The sequence below is a fragment of the Heterodontus francisci genome, chromosome 2 (genome assembly GCF_036365525.1).
Source record: "Heterodontus francisci isolate sHetFra1 chromosome 2, sHetFra1.hap1, whole genome shotgun sequence".
NCBI classification, from domain to species: Eukaryota; Metazoa; Chordata; class Chondrichthyes; order Heterodontiformes; family Heterodontidae; genus Heterodontus; species Heterodontus francisci.
The window spans coordinates 197,811,639-197,835,155 of NC_090372.1; the positions used below are offsets into that span (position 1 = coordinate 197,811,639).

A 23,517-nucleotide genomic window follows, 5' to 3' on the forward strand; every position below is an offset into this window, starting at 1 on the left:
CTAATTGCTTTCTCAAGCTCCATCCTACACTTTCTGTACTCCACTAATGCTTCCGTTGATTTGCTCTCCTTGTATTTGCTAAAAGCCTCTCTTTTCCTTCTCATCATACCCTGAATGTTTCTGGTCATCCATGGTTCTCTGGGCTTGTTGCTCCTACCTATTACCCTAGAGAGAACATGTTGGGCCTGTACCCTCCCCATTTCCTTTTTGAATGCCCCCCACTGCTCTTCTGTAGATTTCCCGACAAGTAACTCTTTCCAGTCCACCTTGGCCAGATCATGCCTTATTTTACTAAAATTCGCTCTCCCACAATCCAAAACCTTTTTTTGCAACTTGTCTATTTCTTTCTCCATAACAAGCTTAAATTGTACCATGTTGTGGTCGCTATCACCAAAATGCGCCGCCAACACATCAACCACCTGTCTGGCTTCATTCCCCAGAATTAGGTCCAGCACTGCACCCTCCCTTGTTGGATCCTCTACATATTGAGCTAAAACGTTCTCCTGCATACATTTTAAGAACTCCACTCCATCTAAGCCCTTAACACGATGACTATCCCAATTAATGTTGGGAAAGTTGAAATCAACTCATATAATTACCCTATTATTTTTACACACCTCTGCAAATTGCGCACATATTTGCTCCTCAATTTCCCGCTGACTATCTGGGGGTCTGTAATAAACACCTAGCAATGTGGCTGTCCTTTTTTTATTCCTAAACTCTACCCATAAAACTTAATTTGATGTCCCCTCCAAGATATCATCTCTCCTTACTGCAGTAACTGACTCCTTAACTAATATTGCAATGCCCCCTCCTCTTTCTCACCTGAAGATTCTATATCCCGGGATATTGAGCTGCCAATCCTGCCCCTCTCTCAACCATGTCTCCGTGATGGCTACTATATCACAATTCCACGTGTCAATCATTGCCCTTAACTCATCCGTTTTACCTGCAATACTCCTGGCATTAACGTAGAGGCCTTCCATCCTGGTCTTACTCCCTTGAAACTTACTTCCGCTGTATTCCCTCTGATTTGTTCGCTTTCCTGTGTTTAGCTGTGTCCCTATTCTGATAGGAGTCTGCATCTCCTCCCCCTGCCAAATTAGTTTAAACTCCTCCCAACAGCACTCGCAAACCCGCCAGCAAGGATGTTAGTCCCCCTCTGGTTCAGATGTAGACCATCCCGCTTGTACAGGTCCCACCTTCCCCAGAAACGGTCCCAGTGGTCCAGGAATCGAAAACCCTCCCTCCTGCACTAACTCTTAAGCCACACATTCATCTGTGCTATTCTCCTATTTCTATACTCGCTAGCACGTGGCACTGGGAGTAATCCAGAGAATACAACCCGAGAGGTCCTGCTTTTTAGTCTACTGCCTAACTCCCTGAATTCTTGATGCAAGACCTCATCCCTCTTTCTACCTATGTCATTGGTACCAACATGTACCATGACCTCTACCTTATCACCCTCCTACTTCAGGATGCTCTGCAGCCGTTCAGTGACATCCCGGACCCTGGCACCAGTGAGGAAACACACCATCCTGGAGTCACGTTGATGGCCACAGTAGCGCCTATCTGTTCCTCTGACTATAGAATCCCCTATTACTATTGCTCTTCCTCTCTTTCCCCCTTCCTGTGCAGACAGGCTGGTTGCGGTGCCAGAAGCTTGGCTCTGTCCGCACTCCCTGGAGGAACCAGCCTCATCAGCCTCCAAAATGGAATACCGATGTGCAAGCGGGACCCCAGGGGACTCCTGAACTACCTGCCTGATTCTCTTGGACTGCCTGGTGGTCACTCATTCCCTTCCTTCCTCAAGTCCCTTCAGCTGCGGTATGACCACCTCTCTATACATGCTGTCCACAATGCTCTCAGACTCGCGGATGCTCCACAGTGTTTCCAGCCGCCTTCCAGCTCTGAAACCCGAGCTTCCAGGAGCTGCAGCTGGACAAACTTCCTGCACACATGCTGGTCCCGGGGACTGGAAATGTTCCCGGATTCCCACATGCAGCAAGAGAAGCAAACCACGGCTTCAAGCTCTCCTGCCATGACTTTAAATTTAAAACTGGAGATGATTATAATTTAAAAAAACAACTAAGTCTTGCTAAAACAATGACTTACAATTCAATCCACTTTGAAAAATACCCACCAGGACTTACTCATCAGTCAGCTGTGCTCTTTGGAAACTCTCGGCTCCCCTCACTCTGAGGACAGGTAGGAAATGAAAGAAGCTCCTCGCTCCCTCCTCACCGAACTTCCTCAGTCACCAAACTTCCACTTTAACACACTAATGCAACCCAAGTCAGCACTTTATGTCATTGGTATTTAGAAATCTGTCAATCTCTGCTTTAAACATACTCAATGACTGAGCTTTCACAGCCTCCTGGAGTAGAGAATTCCAAAGATTCACAACCCTTTGAGTAAAGAAGTTTCTCCTCATCTCTGTCCTAAGTGACTTCCCCCTTATTTTGAAATTCTCCCCTGGTTCTCAACTCCCCAACCAGGGGAAACATCTTAACTGCATCTACCCTGTCTATCCCTTTAAATATTTTGTAGGTTTCAATGAGATCACCGCTCATTCTGCGAAACCCAAGAATATACAGGCCAGTTTCCCCAATCTCTCCTCATAGGACAGTCCCGCCATCCCGGGAACAAGTCTGGTGAACCTTCGCTGCACTCCCTCTATGGGAATAATATCCTTCCTAAAGTAAAGCGACCAAAACTGTGCACAGTACTCCAGGTGCGGTCTAACCAAGGTTCTATACTACTGAAACAAAAACAAGAAATGCTGGAATCACTCAGCAGGTCTGGCAGCATCTGTGGAAAGAGAAGCAGAGTTAACGTTTCGGGTCAGTGACCCTTCTTCGGAACTGACAAATATTAGAAAAGTCACAGATTATAAGCAAGTGAGGTGGGGGTGGGGCAAGAGATAACAAAGGAGAAGGTGCAGATTGGACCAAGCCACATAGCTGACCAAAAGGTCACGGAGCAGCTATGGTCAGCTATGTGGCCTGGTCCAATCTGCACCTTCTCCTTTGTTATCTCTTGCCCCACCCCCACCTCACTTGCTTATAATCTGTGACTTTTCTAATATTTGTCAGTTCCGAAGGAGGGTCACTGACCCGAAACGTTAACTCTGCTTCTCTTTCCACAGATGCTGCCAGACCTGCTGAGTGATTCCAGCATTTCTTGTTTTTGTTTCAGATTTCCAGCATCTGCAGTATTTTGCTTCTATACTACTGAAGCAAGACTTCACTACTTCTGTACTCAAATCCTCCTGCGATAAAGGCTAACATACCATTAGCCTTCTTAATTGCTTGCTGCACCTGCATACTACCTTTCAGTGACTTAATGACGAGGACACCCAGATCCCTTTGTAAATCTACACTTTCTAATCTCTTACTACTTAAGAAATGCTCTGCACATCTGTTCCTCTTATCAAAGTAGATAACCTCACGTTTTTCCACATTATATTACATCTGCCATGTTCTTGCACACTCACTAAGTCTGTCCAAATGCCCTTGAAGCCGCTTTGCATCTTCCTCACAACACACATTCCCACCTAGTTCTGTGTCATCTGCGAACTTGGAAATATTACATTTGGTCCCACATCCAAATCATTGATATATATTGTGAACAACTGGAGCTCAAGTACTGATCCTTGTGGTACCCCACTAGTCGCAGACTGCCAACGCAAGAATGACCCGTTTATTCCAACTCTCTGTTTTCTGCCTGTTAATCAATCCTTAATCCATGCCAGTATATTAACCCCTATCCCTCGTGCTTTACTTTTGTTAACTAATCTCCTGTGGGGGACTTTATCAAAAGCCTTCTGAAAATCCAAGTATATTACATCCTACTCCCCTTTATCAATTCCATAACATCTTCAAAGAACTCCAACAGCTTCGTCCAAACATGATTTACCATTCATAAATCCATGTTGACTATGCCCAATCAGATTATCCAAGTGTCCATTTATCACATCCTTTAGAATAGATTCTAATAGATTCTAGCATTTTCCCTACTACTGATGTAAGGCTAACAGGTCTGTAGTTCCCCACTTTCTCTCTCCCTCCCTCCCTTAAATAGCGGGGTGACATTGCTACCTTCCAATCTGCAGGAATCGCTCCAGCATCTATAGAATTTTGGAAGATGATCACCAATGCATTCACTATCTCCATAGCTAACTCTTTCAACACACAGGGATGTAGAATATCAGGTCCCGGGGACTTATCAACCTTCAGCCCCATTAATTTTTCCAATACAACCTTCTTACTAATACTAATTTCCTTCAATTCCTCATTCTCCCTTGTGCCTTGGATCTCGAATTCTGGGAGATTTCTTGTATCTTTCTCAGTGAAGACAGACACAAAGTAATCATTTAGCTTCTCTGTCATTTTAGATGCAACCAGAAGATGCACCAGACTTTTAACTTGCTGAAAATACATTTGAATGCACAGAAGAAATCTGTGAACCACTAGAAAAAGGCTTATTCATGAATAAAGAGCGCTAAAAAGCCATATTGTATAATATTGTAGAAATAATTATACACAGCATTTCTGTAAATTATTCTATGAAAAGTCTTGCCACTATAATAGGATTTTTTTTAAACTTCTGAAATCGAGTAGCTCTGGCAATATTGTATCCACAGCTTGAAACGAAAACTCATGGAGTACGAAGTGATCCAGAAACAATACATGCAAAAGCAGAAAGCCAACTGGGTATCTGCAATATGGACAGAACTAGGACTTGGGTAAGCTGAAGTAACTACTGTATAAGTAATGAAGATTTTTTTTTCAAAATTAGCATGAACTGCAGTGCATTTTTAACAAAGAAACTTGGGTCTTACCATAGTTGGAAGCTTGAGTACCCTTATTTTGGGATTAATGTGAGGCCCATCCCCTCCTCCACTATTCATTCTTTGCATTACAGTCCGTTTTACACCAGGCTTTAATTCTTGGGTCTTGACTGCAGGAATAACCATCTTGCCAGACTGCACACTGGGTCCTGGTATATTAACAAGTTTACACTGGACCAGTTTTGAAAACTGAAGTTGATTTAAAGGTGCAGGTCTGACCTGTTTGACTTGGTTGATGTTCCTTTTCATTTCAGTCTGAACTTGCACAATATTCCCAGCTTGATGAGTTTTAATGAATTGCTGTTGTCCTCCTACTCCAATGCCTTGTTTCTTTGTGAATAGTCTGTTCCTTATGTTTGGTTGTACTAGGCTTACAGCCTGTAGTGTGGCTGGGTTAATGTTCTGGGGAGCCTGTGGCGTATTTGCTGGTAGTTGTTGCTGCAATGGTTGTTGTGCAGCAGGTGGCTGCTGCTGCTGCTGTTGCGCAAGTCGTTCAAGCAGTTCTTTTTTTCGGGCACCAGCTTGTTGCTGACGTCGGAGTTCCTTCTGTTTCAGAATTTCTTCCCGGAGTTTTTTCTGCTCCTCAATTTTCAAACGATACACTCTTGTTTCCTCATCTTCGTCTGTAGGCTAATGCAGAAAACACAAGTTGTCATGAATTCAGCAGCACAACATGTTGGTATTTAAAGGAATAATTTTGAACAATTATAAAACTGCCTAATTAAGTGCTGAAAATAGAAGAAAACTTTTTCAAGCCAAACACTGCACAGTAAGTTGTCAGAGACAGGGCTTCTAGAGCTGGTCTCCTGACGTAAAGTGGTGGTGGGGGAAGGTAAAGATTCAACTAACACCCCTCTAAGTTAGTTCCTGAGGGGTGCTGGCAGTCGCTGGGAAAAAAAATCATGCTCATTCTATCCCTGCAAAACAAGCAACAGGACGCAACAAGTTGAGAAAAAAAACTTAAGAGGAGAGAATAAAGTAGCCTTTGAACAAATACTCGCGCTAACAGTTGCTTTGAAAGCAGTCATAAAATGCATCCAAAATAAAAGCAAAATACTGCAGATGCTGGAAATCTGAAATAAAAACAAGAAATGCTGGAAATACTCAGCAGGTCTGGCAGCATCTGTGGAGAGAGAAGCAGAGTTAACGTTTCAGGTCAGTGACCCTTTATCAGAACTAGCAAATATTAGAAATGTAAAAGGTTATAAGCAAGTAAAGCGGGGGTGGGGCAAGAGATAACAAAGGAGAAGGTGTAGATTGGACAAGGTCACAGAATAGCTGACCAGAAGGTCGTGGAGCAAAGGCAAACAATATGTTAATGGTGTGTTGAAAGACAAAGCATTAGTACAGCCAATTTTCAGTCCATTAACACCCTATCTGTACTAATGCTGTGTCTTTCAACACACCATTAACATATTGTTTGCCTTTGCTCCACGACCTTCTGGTCAGCTATTCTGTGACCTTGTCCTATTTACACCTTCTCCTTTGTTATCTCTTGCCCCACCCCCGCTTTACTTGCTTATAACCTTTTACATTTCTAATATTTGCTAGTTCTGAAGAAGGGTCACTGACCTGAAACGTTAACTCTGCTTCTCTCTCCACAGATGCTGCCAGACCTGCTGAGTATTTCCAGCATTTCTTGTTTTTATTTTATATAAGATGCATCCAACTGGATTTTAACTAAATTAATAAATGCACACAGATAATTCATGTGCGCATATTGTTTCACATGGATCAAAAAAGAGAGAATATGAAAGAAAATGGGGAAAGGGCAGGAAATTAAGATTAAACTAATCAGCTCCAATTGAAGAACCAGGAATTGCACATGTACAACGGAGCTGAATGGTCCTATGTGCTGTAAATTTTATAATTCTACATTAAACGAGAAACACACATAACGTAAATGTCCTTTGAAAATTTAAGAATTTCTTGTTTTCTTTCACACTTGCATGTTTTTAAGCTGGAAATAAGTTTATGAATCAAAACATCATTCTTAACTAACTGCCATAAAAGTACTTCTTTTGTGATTTTATAAGATTTTAAATACTGGGGGATAAAACACGAAGTATACACATTAGAGTTACCGATTTCTCCCTCAACTGCTCACAAAATACACATACACCAATGCAGTAAATTTCCCTCTGCTTAGTCTAATCACTGCACATTAGCCAGAGTACAAATAATAATTCGAGACAAAATTAATAGTCACATGGACAAATGCAGGTTAATTAATGGCGGCCAGAATTGATTGAGGGAAAATCACGTTTAACTAACTTGGAGTTTTTTGAGGAGGTAACAGAGAGGGCTAATGAGGGCAATGCAGTTGATGTGGTGTACACGGACTTGCAAAACACATTTGATACAGTGCCACAAAACAGACTTGCGAGCTAAGTTATAGCTCATGGAATAAAAGGGATGGTAGCAACATGGATATGGAATTGGGTGAGTGACAGAAAACAAAGATCATTAGTTAATGGATGTTTTTCGGGCTGGAGGAAGGTTTGTAAATAGAGTTCCCCAGGGGTCAATGTTGGGACCCTTGCTTTTCCTGATATATATTAATGACCAGATCTTGGTGTGCAAGGCACAATTTCAAAGTTTGCAGATGATACGAAACTTGGAAGCATTGTGAACTGTGGAGTATAGTGTAGAACTCCAAAAGAACATAGACAAATTGGTGGAATGGGCGGATAGGTGGCAGATGAAGTTCAATGCAGAGAAATGTGAAGTGATTCATTTTGGTAGGAAGAACATCGAGACACAATATAAAATAAAGGTACAATTCTAAAGGGAGTGCAGGAGCAGAGGGGCCTGGGTGTACATCTGCATAAGTCTTTGAAGGTGGCAGGACAGGTTGAGAGAGTGGTTAATAAAGCAGACAGTATCCTGGGCTTTATTAATAGGGGCATGGAGTACAAGAGCAAGGAGGTTATGTTAAACTTATATAAGACACTGGGCTGGATTTTACCTTAGGCGGACAGGAATTCGCCACCGCCGTAAAAGTCGGTGGCGAACCCGCTTCCTCCTAGCCCGGGGATCCGTCCCGTATTTTACGGGTTGCCGGGCTTTAACTGTCCCAAGGTGGGACTTCCACCTGCTTGAGGGAGGAGGTCCCGCTTCAGTGAGCTGATTGGCCGGCAGCTCTTAGTCCCAGCAGTGCCACTGGGAACGGTGGCCACTGCTGAGACTGTAGCCCAGCCGACTACAGGGATCCAGGAACCAAGGTAAGTTGGACATGCCTCACCAGGAGGATCGGTCCTTCCCTGGTGAGGCTGGAGTGGTCGTTTGGGGGGGGAAAAGGGGGCATCTTGCGCCCCGAGGTGGGCCCTGTGCCCGACTGCCATGGCCCCCCAAACCAGGGCACGGAAAGGCCGGTAGCTTTCACTAGGCGGCCTTTCACGTCCCCAGCACGAACGCTTGCCACGGATAAAATATTTAAGGGCCGTGATTGGCCTCGGGAGGGCAGGCCGTTTCCCCCAACCCCCACAAAGTTGGCGGGTGCGGGGCGGGTAGGTCTCCCGGAGCCTCGGTTCAATTTTACGTCGCCCCCACGCCACCATCCAACCTGCGGTGGAGGCAGGTTCAACTGAAGCATTCAAAAGGGACTTAGACAGTTATATGAAAAGAAAGAATGTGCTGGGTTACCGGAGAAAAGGCAGGGGAATAGCACTAAGTGAATTGCTCGTTTGGAGAGCCGGTGCAGACATGATGGGCCGACTGGCCTCCTTCTGCACTGTAACAATTCTGAGATTCTGTGATTTTAGTTAGGTTATTTTTCTTTCTGAAGTGGTGCATTAACTAGCATTATGCATGCCAATTTAAACAAGCTTTTTTGTTGTCCAGAAAAGGTTGAAGATCTATTCAACTGTAAAGAGGAAAAGGTGGGGGCGTGTGGTGGCAAATGAGAGCAGAGATATGTTGGCCAACTTACAAACTCTACTAAGTTAACAACTGCCTGGAGGGGGGGTGGGGGGCAGTTGATGCAAGGATATAAGATGCAACGGTAAGCTTCTCCAAATTGACACGTTAAACATATTATGCACACCACTAACACATGGAACTGGTTCGACATAATCCAATATCTGCAGTATGCCCAATTTCTAAATATAAAATGCTTGACAACATAAAGCTACCCATCAAGTCCATTGAAAATACCATGCTTCTTTCCAAGATGAACAGAAGGACCCAGTCTTCAGTAAATACACTGTGAAAATTAAGCCATAACCCAACAGTGGAATCCTAATTAAGTTTTGTGTACTTCTCTACTAGGTAATAAGTTTCCATTGGGAAGCGTGTAATTACCAGAGCAGCAGCAATAGCGGACGGACCTGTGCGGGAACTAGCAGCAATAGAGAGCTTTAAGGAAGCGCAAGGCTCTAGACCGAGCTAGTTGGGAGCAGCAGTGCAGCAGACAGACTGCTTTCGAATCAAGAGTTCAAAGAAAATGGGGAGAAAAAAAAAATCAGTCACAGGAAAGCAGATAAGTGATTGGTTGGTGAGTACTGCTTTTATTTTCTCTCAAAACTAGGGCATTGGTTTAAACTAAGAGCTGGGAAATTAAAAACAGGGTAAATAAAACAGTAAATGAATTAATAAGAGTGATAGCACAGAACAGCTTCACCCGAGTGCAAATTTTACCAGAGTGAAAGAGAATTTGGCGAGTGTGGGAATTCTGACAGATGGGGTAAGAAGTGCTATTTGAAATATTAAAAAAATTTAAAAAGGGTTAAATTAGTTTGTAGATTGTTACAGTAAAGATCTAAAGCATAAAAACTAAATTTAATTTAACAAGGTTATTGCCCAGATTAAAAACTAGAAATAGATAATTAAATGATATTTTAAAACTTGGAAACTTGGTTAAATAAAATACAATAGAGATGGAAGGGCAGGTGATGGGTTGCAGCTGTAACATGCAGGAGCTGGTGGACACCAGTGTGATATACAACAACCACATGGTGTCTGCAGCTTGAGGAACTTCGACTCAGAGTTGATAAGTTGGAGCCCGAGCTTCAGACACGAATGCATTAGGGTGGAAAAATGTTACTTCGACTCTTTGTTGAAGGAGAGAGCCACACCCCTTACTTTAAGTAATTCAGATTTGGTCCGTGGTCAGGGACAGAAGGGTATGACGACGTGAGGCAGGTATGGGATCCAGTAGTAGTACTGGTGAAGCCTCAGCCCTTGCATGCGTTCAACAGGTACAAGGCTCTTGCAGCCTGTGTGGACGAGAGGAGGGACAGCAGGGAAGATAAGCAAACTGACCACAGCACTGTGGTACAGTGGGTCATTCAAGTTGGGGTTGTAAAACGGAATGTAGTAGTGGTAGGAGATAGATACTGCCCTCTGCAGCCGAGAGCATGCGCTCCAAAGGCTGTGCTGCGTGCCAGGTTTAAGGACATCTCCTTGGGGCTGGAGAGGAACTTAGAATGGGAGGGGAATATCCAGTTGTTGTGGTCCATGTAGGAACCCATGACATAGGCAGAACTAAGAGGTTATTTTGAAGGATTACGAGCAGCTAGGGGCTAAATTCAAAAGCAGAAGCATAAAGGTAATAATTTCTGAATTACTACCTGAGGCACAAGCCAATTGGCATAGGGTCAATAAGGTCAGACAGTTCAATGTGTGGCTCAAAGGGTGGTGTGGGAGAATTAGGTTTCAACTCATAAGAGCGCTGGCACTAGTACTGGGGAAAGAGGGAGCTGTACCGTTGGAACAGACTTCACCGGAACTGTGGTGGGGCCAGTGTACTGGCGAATCATATAACTAGGGCTGTAGAGAGAGCTTTAAACTAAATATTGGGGGTGGTGGAGGGGGGTAAAGTGTTCAGGTGAGGGGAAATTTAAAACGTTAAAGAGAAAGGAAAAGGTAATACTGCATGGGTGGTGTTACAGGTAATGATAACCAGAGCGTGACAGGAAGGGACAAGAGGATACAAACACAATAGTGTATCAGCAAATAGGGTCAGAGTAAGGAAAAATGGTTGAGAGACAAAATTAAAGGCCCTTTATCTGAATACACACAACGTTCATAACATGATAGATGAATTGATGGCACAAATAGAAATAAATGGGTGAGATATGATGGGCATTGCAGAGATGTGGTTGCAAGGTGACCAAGGCTGGAACTGAATATTCAGGGGTACTTGACATTTCAGAAGGTGATAGACAGAAAGGAAAAGGAAATGGGGCAACTCAGTTAATAAAGGATGAGATCAGTACAGTAGTGAGAAAAGATCTTAGCTCAAAAGATCAAGGTGTAGAATCAGTTTGGGTGGAGACAAGAAAAAGCAAGGGATGGGAGTAGTTTATAGGCCCCCTAACAGCTTATGGTGTTGGAGCAATATATCCGCGTGGGCAGAGGATTAGCCAACTAACAGAAAACAGAGTGGGGATAAATGGGTCATTTTCAGGTTGGCAAATTGCAACTAGTGGGTTGCCAGAGGGATCAGTGTTGGAGCCTCGTATTTACAGTCTATATTAATGACTTGGATGAAGGGACAGAGTGTATTGTAGCCAAATTTGCTGGCGATACAAAGTTAGGTAGAAAAGCAAGTTGTGAAGAGGACACAAAGAATTGGCAAAGGGATATAGATAGGTTAAGCGAGTGGGAAAAATTTGGCAGATGGAGTATATTGTGGCAACATGCAAGGTTATGCACTTTGGTAGGAAAAATAGAAAAGCAAAGTATTATTTAACTGAGCAAGACTACAGAATGCTGCAGTACAAAGGGATCTGGATACCCTCACACATGAAACACAAAAGTCTGGTATGCAGGTACCGCAGGTATTTAGGAAGTCAAATGGAATGATGGGCTTTATTGCAAGGAAATGGAGTATAAAAGTCGGGAAGCTTGCTGCAACTGTATAGGACGTTGGTGGGACTACACCTGGAGTATTACATACAGTTTTGGTATCCTTATTTAAGGAGGGTTATACTTGCAATGGAGGCAGTTCACAGAAGGTTCACTGGGGATCCTTAACAACCTCAACATGGCCTTCTCAGATCATTTCTTCATCCCAATACCTTCCCAGCCTCTTTCTACCTTTTTTGTTCCTACCCATAGAAAAAGCTACCTTCCAAACTTCCTCAAAAGTGTCCTCTTGAACTGCTTCTCTGGCTTACCACCTGTATTCACATTATTGAGTTGTTGTACTCAATGAGTGCTTTCTCCATCTTCAACGGTTTTGTCCTCGCCAGACTTCTGCCACTCTCACTTGTCTGCCTGATACAACAGCCATCTTCACAGTCTCCGATCTGCGAGTGCACATGACATGCAACTGAGCAGATCGTGCAACTCCTAACCTAGCACAAATACATCAAATAGTTATACCCAACCCACTCAGCCAGAACTTACCACCATTTTGCTGGGTTTCTCAGAGTAGATGGCTCGAGCAGCCTCCTGAGGCTATTGCCCAGAAGATTTAAATATTTAAATTGGGGTCCTATGATGCCAATAGCACACCAATTCCAATTTTGGGCTGAACAACATAGAGTGCATGTCATGCATGCTCTGACCAGCTTCAGCTTAGACTTCATTTCCACGTCCAGGGCGTTCCTACAGGTTCCACAAAACCAACCTGGACTGCTGCACTCCAAGCCACCTTCTTTGGGCCCAGAGACAAGCTGGGCCACCTGATATTGGGGCAGCCTGCGACCGACAGGCTGCCACGAGGCGCTTGATTTCCAGAAGTACCCTGTCGACCTGATCCTAACGAGACCCATTCCTAAAAATGCACTAGATCTTCCACGGGGACGATTAAGTAGCCAGTTTGAGCGTTCCACAGGCCTGCTGCCGAAATTTGGTTCCGGGGAAAATATACCCTCATGTTTAATTTGTTGTCCAGCAACTCTAACACAAAGTAATGAAAGTCAGGGTTTCCAAAAGTCATAAAACATTTGAATGTATAATTAAGATGAAATATAATAAAAATATAATAGGTAACATTACCACTGGCCATATTATTGGCCATTGAAATTTTATGGACAAATCCACACTATGTTGTCATACTGGTAATTGTCACACTGTGCCCACTACAAAAGCAAAATGGAAGAGAACCTGAAAAGGCTGTGCACAGAAATATTGATTTTCTACAGAATTTCTCATTCTGAGCTCAAAGAAATATGTCACTTAATAATTGGCTCTAATCAACAGTTCAAAGTCTATCATTTTGACCTTGAGCTAATTGTGCCTCAGGAAATAGTTTCAAGTTTTCCTTTCAGACTGGCTGCTAACACATTTAAACAACTTGAAAATAGTCCACTAATGAAGTATAGTTTTACTGTGCAGAAAATATCTTACTTTTACCTCAAACACAAAAAGTTGAAAACCTGCTCTTGACAACCATCTTAACACAGATTTAAGCAGCTTATTAAATATTACTTTTTAACCAGCTTATTGATCGGGAACAGCAGCCCTTAAATTATCAAGACATCTATTTACAATTCAGGCAACAAAAAGAAATTAAGAATTCTGGGATACTCACTTCCCTTTTTTAAAATCTTGACTCGTGCTGAAACCAGAAGTGACATCAGCCAGGATAAGTGTGTTGTAATATGGTTTACCCATATTATACCACAGCTTTTAAACAATTTAAGAACAGAACTTAAGAAATAGAAGCAGGATTAGGCCATTCAGCCCCTCAAGCCTGCATTCAATAAGATCATGGCTGACCTCCACTTCCCTACCTGCCCCCCATAACCCTGGACTCCCTTGTGGATCAAAAATCTGTCTAACTCAGCCTCCAGTATATTTAATGACCCAGCCGCCACTGCTCTCTGGGGTAAAGAATTCCAAAGATTAACGACTCTGAGAAGAAATTCCTCCTCATCTCTGTCTGAAATGGGAGACCCCCATTTTGAAACTGTGTCCCTAGTTCTAGATTCCCCCATGAGCAGAAACACCCTTTTAGCATCTACTCTGTCAACCCCCTTCATAATCTCTTATGTTTCAATAAGATAACCTCGCATTTTTTCTAAACACATAGGCCCAATTTGCTCAAACTTTACTCATAAGACATCCCCTTCATCCTAGGAATCAAACTAGTGAACCTTCTCTGAACTGCCTCTAATGCAAGTATATTCCTCCTTAAATGAGGAGACCAAAACTTTATTTGCTGTGACCTCTGTTTTCTACTCTGGATTACCTGATCTGGTCACCTACCAGTATCACTCACTGATCACACTCATCCTGTAGTTTCATACCAACGGTTTTAATTATTTAAGCAGTGAGCAACAGTATGGAAAACAGCTTGAAAGCGAGCACAGACATAAGCGAGCTGAACTAACATCAGCAGTCATTAATCTCGGGTACATCTTTCAGTGGAAATTACACCATATCAATGCATTTCTTTCAATACACTATTTTGAGTAGCTTCCAGCATCAGCTGACTCAACAGTGCTGCTCCAATAATTTTTATTCTTAATGCATCCAAGAATAACATGGAAACAAACTTGGAACAGATCTTTACATCAATATGGAGATACTAAACCTGAGGAAAGCTTGTATTAGTGAAATACGCATTAATATCCGTAAACGTTAACTTCTCTACTCTTCACCAATGCTGACTGGCTGCTGTGTATTTAAGCATTTTTAGTTTTTATTTCATGTTTCTCTTTTGTCTCCTGTCTTCCCCCACCCCTCCCCTGCAACCCCCCACCCCACCCTCCCGCCATATCACAGTTGATCAAGTTCAAAACTCTGATTTCTGGGTATCGCCAGGAAGGTACCCCCAAATGTATCAATGCCCTTTATAATTGGAACAGAACTGTTGCAAGAGGGAAGTGAAATGCCAGATGTTCACAAAAAGTTCATTCATTTAAAAATCTCTCAAGGTAGGAAATTTTCATTTAATTCTTTTGAATTCATTTGTGATTTTGGAGGACTTCAGTTAGCAGGTATTCCCTTACATCTTGCACTCTCCACTCTCCTTTAATTCAGTTTTTACTAAATTGATTTACATTTTTAAAAAGTACAATAGCTCTAGCTTTTTAATTGTAAGAGGAGAACAACATAAATTAAAAGGAAAGATCACATCATAACTCGGATTTTTCCTGGCTTAGAAATATCTAGCCAGCATCCAAGTTCTGCATAATGGTTGCCATGTTGCTGTTTTCTACTATCCCTTTCTTGGAGAGTGACTCCTTGAAGTGAGAGTTGACCAAATGGCAGATCGGCAAAAAATCAGCAATAATACATCATCTATTACCAGGAAAGAGATTTCATCTTAAACCCAATTTTTTTTTTCAATACAACAGTTTAACAGGGCAGCACTTTACAAATAAGGAACTCTTCAAACACCATTATTCATATTTAATTACCTTCAATTTTTTTTAAAATTAGCAATTTTGAGAATCATTCAGATACGCAAGACCCAATTTTAACTTGAGGGGGTGAGAGATCAGGATAGAGGAGCCAGGTTGAGCCGCAGGCTTGCGGTGTTAGAATAGATTATGGTGATGAAAAGGGGAAGGGATTTCGAGGCGATGACGACTGAAAAATTCTTTTCAGTCTGGGAGGAGTTCCCCTGCTCCCCAGGAGTACAAGGAAACATTTTTAAAAATCTAAGTCTCTTTTAAGCTGGCTCTCTTCTGGCCCTGGAACCTTCTCATGTCCGCTTCCTCGGGCTCGACTGGCATTGTTTGCAATTGTACCCATCCCCACATCACCGGGCTAAAATAACTGAGCTTTGACTGACAATCAGATTCCGACTTTCACATCTTAAAATGAAGCCCAGTGAAAGAGAACGTTAATCGGGAATGTAGGCCCATTAAAGATAGATGCTGGTGGGACCATAAATAAATATGGATAAAGAAATGGCAGACTTACTGAGTACTTTGTACCCATCTTCAGTGGAGAAATTGGGCAAAATACCAGTGGTCCAATGGAACCTAAAAATAAGTCAAGGGCAATCAGGTAGGGGCAATAAATGCTGGCCTAGCTAGCGACGCCCACACCCCACAAACAAATTAAAAAAAAGTCATGGGAAGGAACTTAGTGAATCTCTTTAGCCTCCTTGTCTTGAGAGACAACGGGTAAGCGCCTAGCGATAGTCAGTGGTTTATGAAGCAGCACCTGGAGTGGCTATAAAGGCCAATTCTAGAGTTTCACTCTAGTGAATATAATAGGGGAGAAAATTACAGATGTGTTAGTCATGGTTTTCCAAAGCTCTCTAGATTCAGGCAATGAATCAGATAATGTTGCTCCATTTTTAAACGAAGGAGGGAGACCTGTCAGTTTAACATCAATTGTGGGGAAGTTACTGGAATCTATCAGAGACAGAGTGACTAATCACTTGGACAAGTATCGGCTAACCAAAAAGAGTCAAGTGTGAGTTTGTGCTGGGTAGGTCACATCCGGCTAATCAAGTTGAATTTTTTGAGGCGATCATTAGCATAGTGGATAGGGGAGTGTCTACGGATGTTACTGATTTTGACTTCTAGAGGCATTTGATACGGTTCTGCAAATGAGATTATTAAAAGAAAATAAAATGTGCATTTACGGGCAATGAATTACTTTTGAAGTGCAGTCATTGTTGTAATGTACAAAACGCAGCCGCCAATTTGCACACAGCAAACTCCCACAAATAGCAAGGTGACAATGACCAGATAATCTGGGTTTTGTGATGCGGATTGAGGGATAAATATTGGCCGGTACACCAGGGATAACTCCCCTGCTCTTCTTCACAATAGTGCCATGGGATCTTTTATATCCATCTGAGTGGACAAATAGGGCCTCGGTTTAAGGTTTCATCCGAAACATGAAACCTCCAACAGTATAGCACTCCCTTAGTACTGCAATGGAGTGTCAGCCTTGATTTTTGTGCTGAAGTATTAGAGAAAATGAAAGCATACAGAGTTGGAGGCAACCTTGTGACATGGCAATTGGTTGGAAGGTAGGCAACAGAAAGAATGGAGAAAGGGTTAAATCCCTACTTGGCAGGATGCGACATGTGGTTGCCCCAGGGATCTGTACTTTTCACTATATAAATACACACACATATAGTAACAGATGAATAAGAGTTGTATATCCAACTTTTGCAGAAGACATCAAGTTAGGAGGTAGAGTAAGTTGTGTAGATGGGAGGAAGTTACAAGGGGCAGACTAATAAGTGGGAAAAACTATGTTAGATAGAGTTCAATGTGGGAAGTATGAGTCTTCCATTTCGGGTTTGAGAAAAACAAACTGCAGTATTTTTTGAATGGTGAGACTAGAAGCTGTACAAGAGTAAAGGGATTTAGGTATCCACATACACAAATCACTAAAAGCACACGTATAAAATGTAGTCAAAAACATTAATGAAATGTTGCCTTTTGAATTCCAGTCCCCTTGAGATAAAGTGAGGAAGCTTGAGCTTTAAAGAACCTTGCTCAAACCCCACTGGAATATTGCATTCAGTTTTGGGCTCTGAACCTTCGGAAAGATATAATGGCCTTGGACGAAAGGCAGCGCAGATTTGAATAATAATGCCGGGGAATTATGAGGAAGGTTGCATAAACTTGACTTGTATTTTCTTGAGTTCAGATAGCTGTGATGTTTAAAAAAGATAGAGGGATTTGATAGGGTAAATAAAAGTAAACTATTTTCTCTAGTGAGGGAAAAGAAAAAGAGGATGCAATCATTAGGTAAGAGTTAGGCCTATAGGAGTGAAATTAGGAAGCACTTTTTCTACATGAAATGTAGTGGCAACCTGGAACTAGTTTCTCCAAAGGGCTGTGGCTCCTGGAGCAATTCAAATTTTCAAGATTAAGATCAATAGGTTTGTGTTGGGAAAGAGTATTAAGGGAAATGGAGCAAAGGCAGGAAAATAAAGTTGAGGGATGGATGTATTCGAATGGCAGCACGGCTCAGGGGCTGAATGACCCATTCTTATTTGTGTTTCTACATTCCTCACCTGATTGAGGCAAGAGACTCAGCACTGCACAAAACTGGAGTGGGGTACAAGTGTAGCAGCAGTCTGCATTTTTCATCAGGTGTGGGATTTAAAAATTGGGTCTTAGGTTTACTTTGTTTCCCATCAAGCAGTTTTGAATCCCGCTAAAACTACAAAATTAAAGAAATATCTGTAATGCTGATCTTGAAAAATCTGGTCAATGTGCAGAATCAGCACAAAACTCATTTTCACCATGAAAATTTGGTTATAAAAAGTTTTAATGCCAGATTTGTTTCACGTCAATTTGCCACAATGATAATGATGCATTTGCACCACACACCTTGCACAAAAAGAAAAAGTGTACTTTCAATAAAATTTAAAAATTTACTTTTCTAGACATACATTCCCACATAAAACATTCTAGATCTTTCCATTACTCAGGAGCTAGGAGAATAATCTCTCATCTATTCTCACCTGAAACTGATGGTTTGTGCAGTATGGGAATCCCATGGCACACATTATGGGTGGCTGTTCTTCTCATGCACTATATACAAGTAGAGATTGCTCGACAGTGATATTTCAGATGCACTTGAACAAGCAGAAGGGGCCTTGGTTAAATACCACATCTGAAGATGCCACTTCCAATAATGTAGCACTCCCTCAGTACTGCAACGTGTTGCAACTGTGAACCTAAATCACATGTTTCATTTCTGAAGTGGTGTTTTCTGAGAGTTCTAGGAACTGTGCTAAACGGACCCGTTATGAGCAGGGTTACTTTGGGTAATTAAGTGTTCCACAATCCTGGAACAACTGGGAGAGCTCCTTAACCTCTTGCTTTGTCTATGTTTATTTACAAAAAACAGCCTTCTAAATCCTTCTAACTGTGTCTTTAATGCATCGGTGCAGACTCGATGGGCCGAAGGGTCTCTTCTGCACTGTATTATTCTGTGATTCTGTAAAATCAATTTCCCAAGGATGCTACATGTGCTCCCATGGAATTCTTAAATGAAAAGGCACTCCTTATTGCCTTTTCAGTCTCCACATTAGCATTTTTCTTCATTGTTTAAAATAAATGGGTTTTTTTGAAAGAAAAAGTGTTAGGTTGGCATCACTCTTGCCTCCAACTCAGTCGGTTGTAGGTTCAAGACCCATTGCAGGACTTCAGCATCTAAGTTACGCTGATGCAATGCTGCATTGTTAGCGGTATTGTTTGGAAAAGATAGGAAACTGAGGCCTGTCTACCATTTTTAGTAGTTAAGGCTAATGTAAAAAAGTCCCACTGCACGATTCAAAGGGTAGGGAAGTTCCCCAATGTCCTGGTCAGTATTTCTCCCTCAAGCACCACCACTATAAAATAGATTAACTAATCACTTGCCTCACTGCTGTTTGTCAAATTTTTTGTGTACAAACTGGCTGCAGTGTTTGCCCCCATAAGAACTAAACTCGCCATACTGAGAGGTTATAGCTTTTGTTATGATCCTGTAGTTTTTTTTCTGGGAAGTATGCGGTGTGCCTTTAAGGCTGGAAAAGGAGCAGTACTGCTTTAAGGCAACAAACTCCAGAGACTGAGTCAAAGAATGCATTCTCGTTGCCCTGGGATACAGCCACTCAAGACCAAAGACACAAGATACATTGTTGCCGACTGACATTTGAAACTAGCTGAAAAACTGGTTTATGACAGGTACACAGACAGATAGCTGGACCAACATATACTGAAGGAAATGAAATCTCTTTTGCAGTTTATTTAAACCTTATTTATTATACTCTCAGAATTCTGATGTCAAACCAGATTAATTTCTTAAAAGAAAACAACCAAATTCCTTTAACTACTGAACTGTAATTGTTGAAATTCATCGCTGGAAAAGTGGAGCGTCAATTCAACTGCTGAATTGGACTATGGACTGTTCTACTGTTGAAGAACCTTTCCCCCCACATCGGATGGCTGTGAGGACTTCAAGCAACCTTGGACTGTCCCACATTGGAAGATTTCACTTCAGCAGGAGCATAAATATGCAAGGTCTCTAATTTTTTCTATTTTAAATGTTGTTTATATCTTAGTAATGTTTCAGAATTTAGTTTTTCTAATTAAACTGTTAATTTGTTGATCTAAAGACACCTGGTTTGGTTAGCCTCATTCGGGCGTTAATAGATGGTACAATTTGGCTGGGTCTTTCTTTAATTTGGAAAGTTTAAAATGATATGTTAGGCGATCTGTGGAGGGATGGGATTGAATCAACAGTGCGTTTCTCCCAACACAATCAGAATTGTATATTTTGATTGGGGGCTTTGACTTGAGCGGTTGGTTGTAACACTATCAGTTGGGGCCTTTTTTCCATTAGAAAGGAGAAGACATGAGGCGACCTGATAGAGGCTTTAAAAATTATGAATGGGTTGGACAGGGTGGATGTGGAGAGAATGTTTTTACAATGAGGGCCAGAAATAAGAGATAGAAACTAATAAATTTAATAGGGAATTAAGGAGAAATTTCTTCACTCAGAGTGATTAAGGTGTGGAACTCGCTACCATAGGTGGTGGTTGAGGCAAATAGCTTATATGCTTTCAAAAGGAAATTTAAATAAGTACATGAGAGGAAAGGGAGCAAAAGATATGCTGACAGGCTGAGATGAGGCAGATGGAATGGCAGGAGACTTGTCTGCAATGTACACACCAGCACAGACTAGTTGGACCGAATGGCCTGTTTCTCTGCTATATAAATCTATGTAAACACTGTTATGACTAGGTGAGAAAGAGGTCTAGGGGTCCCTTTTGGTCTTCACCTGGTCTTACTGTAACAGGGTTTAATTTGAAACACACCGTGTTTTTTTAGCTCCCCCTTGTTCACCACTTTCCAATTATAAGGCAAAGAAACCAGCATAAACAGGCTCTCTTAGGTTTAAAGACGAAAAGTTGAAATTTATTAAACTTAAACTCTAATTTGGTTAACGCGTCCAGATACACGCCGCACCCCATGCTAGCATGCATACTCGAAACACACATACAAATAGTGAAGAAAAGAGAAGAAAAATAAAGTGGAAAGGTTAGAGGCAATATTTGAAGAGCTGTTGTTAAGGTTCTTCGAGCTCACTGTCGAGTCCTTGGTTGTAGATAGATCTTGCTTTTCGTGGGGCCCAGTATTCTTAAACCTTGTTCGCTGTCGGGGACTTTTCTCTTTTTTCATGTGTCTTCAGCGGATTCAGAGGTTTGTGAGAAAGAGACGGGAGCAGACAGGAGAGATCTTCTCAGTCCAGGAGCAAGCAGCTTTCTGCCCAAACTGTTTGTACAAATTCCAAAAACTCAGGTTACTTAGCAGGTTACTAGCTGGTTGGACCATGTCAGTTTTTGTATTTGGCCATCTTAGCAGTCAACCTTTAATGTCTGGTGATCAAAAGTCCATTGTGGGCCAAATGTTTGGGAATGGCTGCTTTGTCTTTCCAAACACTGTTAATATGCAAAGGTCCTTTCCAGCCACAGCTGATCTGTTCAACAAGTCCTCTCTCAACTCCAGTAACAGTTTAAAATCAATGTTCATGACAAAATCAATGTACCCCGTTCTTGGCAAGTGGGGGCCTAGCATGACAACTGCTTCAAAGTAATAATTCAACGTATGTGAAATGCACTGAGGTATTACGAAGAATCTTTTCTCTATTTATTAAAATATTTCAGTTTCAAAATGAATATTTATAATACCAAACCCAACTCAGTTTGACAATGCAAAGGAGTGGTTGACTCAAAGCAAAACTGCACCATTGACCTTCTCATCTTTCCTACACCCCCACCACAAAAGAATAAAGAAACAGAGTGAGGAAGCATAAATTGGTCAGCTGTTTACTCAACAGTTCATGACTATCGGCTCAATTATAACCCAGTTAAATTGTGAATGTTTACTGTCATCTGGCATAGAGTCTAAAATTAGCAACGAAAGTTTTATTTAGGTAATTGACCCAGAAGGGGTGAAAACGTGTAGCTCCTATTCACAGTAAAATTATATCTGCCTCTTTATTAAATTATTATAGTCTAATGGAGGGCTACTAATGGATCCAAATTAATTGTGAGGAGTGCTAGTATTTCCTCCACAGTGCCCTAAAAGCTGAGCAATGCTGGAGAGACAGTGTCCCAGATTTTGTGGCCAACAGCAAAGGAACGGCGCTTGCCATTCACCTTGCCGACTTCTACCCACAAAGTCTTTGTGGGCTTTTGAGCATAGACTTGCGCTTATCCAGCATTTAATGCAGTATGGCAGCCTCTACAGGACCATCTGTGACCAGGACAAGAAACAGCGAGGTCCTTTAATCAAATCAGGTTGAAAAATCTTCATTGAGACATGCAGAATCTGCCTCAAGAAGTATAAAGCAGGAGGTATAAATTAGATTTAAAATCACAGACAGGAAGCAGAATATTGAGAAAACAGGTGTGATTGAGAGAGATAACAGACAGAGTTTAGACATTGTGTTCCGTGATTAAACAGCACTTAGTGAACAATCCCAGGTGTGCAAAGAATACACTAACAACCAATTTAAGATCAGTCAGGCTCGCAATGTGGCTTGCTTATGCTTGCTAGAAGCTACATATATTCATATACAAGGACCTGTCCCCTGCAGGCAAAAGTAACATGTCCAGGCATTGGGTCTTGTTTGAATTAAACAAAGGCGGGGGGGGGCAACAGTTCCACAGTACATTCTCTATGGCAACGCCTCAACAAGAGTCAACTTGCCAACCAATCAGCACCGTTTTCTCACGCAGTATAAATTGTTGCTCCCTTTGAAATCTTGCGTCTGTCCTGATGCGTGCAAGATGAAAACCTTCGACAACATGTCTCTTTTTTTCAGTACTACTCAAGTTCTGTACTACCAAATGACTATGAGAGAGAAGCAGACAGTTGCAGTTTGGAATATTCCTCTTCTTGTGTGAAGGCAAGATAAATAAATTGATTGTACCAGCGCTTGCTTCAGACAGTCATACAAAGATGGTCTTTCATGCAGCGTCATACAGCTAAGTAATCAAATTCCATTTGCTTCCTTTGTCCACCAAAGATCGCGCTTACGAGCCTATTGCTAAATCAAATCAGTTCACTTGTCTTCCCTTCCTACAAAAGGAAATTCCCACCTGACAAATGCCTTGTAGTTTTTTTAATGTATTGTCAACAGGAAAATTAGATCAGCTTGCCTAACGTTCTCAAAGAGCATAACTGATTGAACTTCAATCATGGGGCAATATGTAGGGATTGGAAGAGAAAACTGGGAGGGGCCCCGAAGGAAGGAAGTGTCCCCTGCCCAAAAGGTGACATCAGGTCTTGTTCTGTAGATATCTGCCAGTGCAACCCTCAAATGCACGGTTCTCAGCCAAGACCAGCATTAATTTTATGTTGTAAATTAGAATGCCAACCAGTATCTTGCTTGAGGGAACCTCAACATGCTGAAATAGGTTACATCACAGGTTGAGCGATGGATATTCTGCCCTTATGATTTATCAGTCAGCTTCTGATTTCAATATTGTTACTATGATCCTTTACTGTGCATTTACTCTGATCAAGAGAGCCCCGGAAAATTTGAAGAGTTTCCCTTAAACTGGATGGGAGAGGGGAAAGGAGAAAAAGGTGGTACAGGGAGAAAGAGGAGGAATGGGACTAAGTGGATAGCTTTCAGTTGGAACAAAACCACAGGCAATACAGAATGTATCTCCACTGGATTGCCAGAATAAGCGTCTCAGACAGGGGTGCCAATTTCTATGGTACAGAAGGTCAACTTTCACCGCATGTAGGAAGACATTTCACTTCACAATTAAGACACACTAAATAAAG

General features: G+C 41.9%; 1 protein-coding gene and 1 long non-coding RNA gene across 4 annotated transcripts in view; one reads left to right on the top strand and one right to left on the bottom strand.

The window, feature by feature from the left end:
• Positions 1–23,517, bottom strand: part of rbm33a (RNA binding motif protein 33a) — a 236,255-nt gene that overhangs the window by 59,239 nt on the left and 153,499 nt on the right. For all 3 annotated transcript variants that reach the window (XM_068015013.1, XM_068015011.1, XM_068015012.1), the window contains exon 15: positions 4,844–5,482. In XM_068015013.1, coding sequence (XP_067871114.1) covers positions 4,844–5,482 — 639 coding nt within the window. The remainder of the gene's footprint in view (positions 1–4,843; positions 5,483–23,517) is intronic.
• Positions 8,012–19,770, top strand: LOC137349947 (uncharacterized). The gene is made up of 4 exons (XR_010969407.1): positions 8,012–8,076; positions 9,122–9,347; positions 14,531–14,682; positions 19,491–19,770. It is a non-coding gene; the product is annotated as an uncharacterized lncRNA (long non-coding RNA).